At 44.6% G+C, this 3,897-nt stretch overlaps 1 protein-coding gene across 1 annotated transcript; it reads left to right on the top strand.

Annotated features, from left to right (window-relative positions):
- Positions 1 to 1,744: 1,744 nt before the first annotated feature.
- Positions 1,745 to 3,307, top strand: LOC147984031 (uncharacterized). Its single transcript, XM_087539668.1, has 2 exons — positions 1,745 to 2,565; positions 2,665 to 3,307. Exons 1-2 carry the CDS (start codon positions 1,745 to 1,747, stop codon positions 3,305 to 3,307), a joined length of 1,464 nt encoding a protein of 487 aa, XP_087395794.1.
- The last annotated feature ends 590 nt before the right edge of the window (positions 3,308 to 3,897 follow it).

The raw sequence follows: 3,897 nt of genomic DNA, 5'->3' as shown, positions 1-3,897 counted from the left end.
ATAGCCCCATTCCTTTGATACCGATGCATACTTAGCATAAATCTGATGTAAGTCTCGCGAGTACTTTGGAGGAGTACTCACGGTTGCTTTGCTACCCCCTTTTTCTCCTCTACCCGATTGCTGCGATCAGATGACGAAGCCCAGGAGCCAGTTGATCCAGCCGATGACTACTACTACCCCGATGGAGCCTACTACTACGTGGAGACCGCTAATGACCAGGAGTAGTTAGGAGGCTCTCAGGCAGGAGGTCTGCACCTTTTTGATCCAGATGTCGTTGTTTTGCTAGCCTCTTAAGACAGACTTGTTTATCTTATGTCTGTACTCAGATATTGTTGCTTCCGCTGACTCTTGTGTATTCGAGCCCTCGAGACCCCTGGCTTGTAATATAAAAGTTGCATTATTTTAATTTGTGTCTAGAGTTGTGTTGTGATATCTTCCCGCGAGTCTCTGATCTTGATCGTCTGCGTGTATGATTAATGCACGATTAAGTCGGGACGTCTCAAAACCCGTCCAAAGTATACATCAAATTGGAAAATATATACAAATTATAAATGGGACAAGGAAATAAGCTAAAAGAATGAAATATATATATATATATATATACACCATTATTAGGAGTTAAATTCTAGCCAATGTATACGTTCTGCTAAAATCTGCATACTTAAACGAGGATTAATCTACTACCTAAAAATTCGTACAAAACATGTCAAGACTTGAGAACATCTGTCTTTATACTACAAAAATATATGAAGGAGAGGATAGAAAGAATCACACGGGCGCACATATAATAATTATATGAAAATACTAAGAATCCGACGTTTGATTTTTAGGCATTTAGGCATGGCAAATCTGACATTTTTTTATGGCAACTTATACTAGCGTGATGATGACAAATTTAGTTTGCAAGCACAATAAGTTTTTGAAGAAAAAAATGAATTGAGACGAATTTTTCATGCTCGCCAGCTAAACTTGCCATCCTCGGATAACATAATCTGCCATAAAAAATGGTCAAATTTTCATGGTCAAAAAGTTTGACATCACATTTATAGCGGAGTATAATTCTCAATTCTGCATGCAACCTCTGCAGAATTGGTGTGGGCAAACGTCATGAAGTTCAATCTGATGCACACTGTTGGCACAGGTCCCGACGACTGGTCCAGTACTTTCCGACAAGGCCGATGTCTCTCTGACCGAAGCTGACTTCCGGATACGCAGCTACCCGGTGCTTTTGGCTAGAAACGCACACGTATACTGTATATCAGAAGGTAGCTAGACCAAGCAGGCAAGCACACGGGTGGATTGATTTTTTTCACGTGTGAAGCTAGCACATGCACTTACTACACAGGCTAGATCGATCGATGGCGAACAACTTGTCTAGAACGCACGGACGCGAGACCACGAAGTTTGATGGCAATAGGTGCGTGTCGCACCTGCATGCGTTTTCTATTTCTTTTGAACTGAGATGATTACGCGGGTTATATACAGCACCTAGAGTTAGTCCTAAGTCTATACGTATTGTTGATTGTCCTAGGGTTACAGGAACACACGTACTAGTACATCACAGCGTGCTTAACTAGTCCTACATGAGCACGTACTACATCACAGCGTGCTTAATTCCGACACACACGGGCTTTTTGGCCTCAGGGTCGGCCAATTGGGAACCAAAGCTATGTGCGGCCGCCGCCGGTAGTCAACATCCAAACCCTAACCCCACGTACAGCACGTGCCATATAACCAGCCAGCCATGGAAGATCTCCCCGATGAATTGCTCGCGGGCATCCTCCGCCGCGTTCCTCCACGGAGTCTCGCGGTGTGCCGGAGCGTCTGCAAGCACTGGTGCGGCGCCGTCGACACCCACGAGCTGCTCCTCGCGGTCGCGCACCGCGTGCCGTGCTCTCTGCACGGCATCTTCGTCAACTACGTCAAGGTGCGAAGGTCCGGATACTTCTCCCGCGTCACGGCCGGGACTACCAGCCAGCCCTCTATCGACGCCATTGTCAGCTGGTTCGCTTCACTCCCCGGCCAATTGACTCGCCACCGTAGCGTCCTGGATCACTGCAACGGCCTCCTCCTCTACGAGAACAAGCAGGTGCATGTGTGTAACCCCGTGACACGCAGGCGGGCGACGCTGCCTGTCCCGCCACGCGCGCAGACTTGCTACAGCCACTTGCCCTACTACCGCCATCGCATGTACCTAATGTTCGACCCAACCATGTCGCTGCACTACCATGTCCTCTTCTTCCCCGATGCTCCCGACAGGCCAAAGCCACCATATTTTCAACCTGCGGGTGTGTCACAGTTTATAAGAGCAAATTACGAGCATGAGTGTAACACCATGGGCGTAATGGAATGGCCACCGTACATGTACCCGCTGCGAGTTTTCTCGTCGAAAACCGGCCGGTGGGAGGAGAAACAATTTGTTCGTCAAGGTGATGCGGCGGTTACCGTGTCGGATGTGTGGTCAGATGGATCTTCACCAATTAGCTGCCAAGATGGGCTTCGACGCCATGCAGTGTACTGGCGGGCATCCTTCTATGTATATTGTGACACCGGTTTCATTATGAGGTACGTACAAATGATGTTACGATGGACCACTTTTGTTGATTATTATTATTATTGTCTTGTTTATATACTTTCTTTTGTCACATTGTGCATATTATGTAGGTTGTCACTTGAAGACCAAAAATATCTAGCGATCAAAACCCCAAGACTAGATATAACAGGGTGCAAGAGACATCTTAAGACGTACGAGTATCTCGGAAAATCCAAGCATGGTGTCTACTTCACCGCTTTCCATGGGTACCAACTTAAGGTGTGGGTACTGAGCAACACATTAGAATCATGTCGAACTCCTGAGTGGGAGCTGAAGCATCAAGCGGACCTTGAGCCTAATTTAAAGCTACACTATAACAGACACTTCAGAAGAGAAAAGTATGAAAAGTGTTGGATCTTAGATTCTTGTGATGAAGAGTCCGAGAGTGATGAAGAGTTCGAGAATAGTGGAGACTATGCATGGGATTCTAGTGATGATAGCGTCATTGATGTTGAAGGAGGGATTAATATGGATTACAAAGATTATTACTTTGCCGTTGACTTGTTGGGGTACCATCCTTACAGAGAAATTGCTTTCTTGGGCAACCGTTTCCAAGGATTTGCTTACTACTTGGACAACTCCAAGTTAAAATACTTGGGGTCACCTTACCCATCATACCTAAACAAGCATGATCGTCGTTTGCTACCCATGCTTGAGTCATTCATCTACACTCCTTCCATGGATGATATGCTTCCTGTTCAAAATGATGCATGATGAGCAAGTACTTCAATTAATTAGATATTAAGTAGGTTAGCAATATGTTTTAGGTGAGAGAATATCAAATGGTGGATGATGGGATGCAATGTTCTTTTTTAAAGAGGTGCAACTTGATTCTTGTTACGTTTCTTATCGGTTTTCTCCATATAGTTTGCTAAAAAATATATCGATGTGTTTGGTTTTCAAGTGACGTGAAAGAGGTGTAAAATTCAATTAATGTTTTGGGTGAAACGTGTATTAATAATACATACAGATTTCGTGACTGTTCCAATGGTCACCCCCCTGACCCTTTCATCATGTATATTCTGGAGTATGAATTACACATGACTACAAAAGAAAGGCAGTTGACATGCATGGATTTTTTTTAGAAATGGAGGAGGACCCCCGGTCTCTGCATCTGGATGATGCATGCAGCCACTTTATTAATTATTCACATAAGACCTTACAAAGTCATACAACAGTAAAACTAAAGTCACCGTCTAGACAACATCTGCCGTTACTCCTATCCAGTTGATATAGGGATGCTGATAGTCTGGGCCTAATACCAAACAGACCTTGCAGCCAAAACTAACATCTATAACCTGAGG

This window comes from Triticum urartu, chromosome 2A (assembly GCF_056163025.1).
Source record: "Triticum urartu cultivar PI428250 chromosome 2A, HENAU_Tu73, whole genome shotgun sequence".
Taxonomy (NCBI): Eukaryota; Viridiplantae; Streptophyta; class Magnoliopsida; order Poales; family Poaceae; genus Triticum; species Triticum urartu.
Note: the sequence above shows the minus strand (reverse complement) of the source record. Positions and strands in the feature narration are given on the sequence as shown.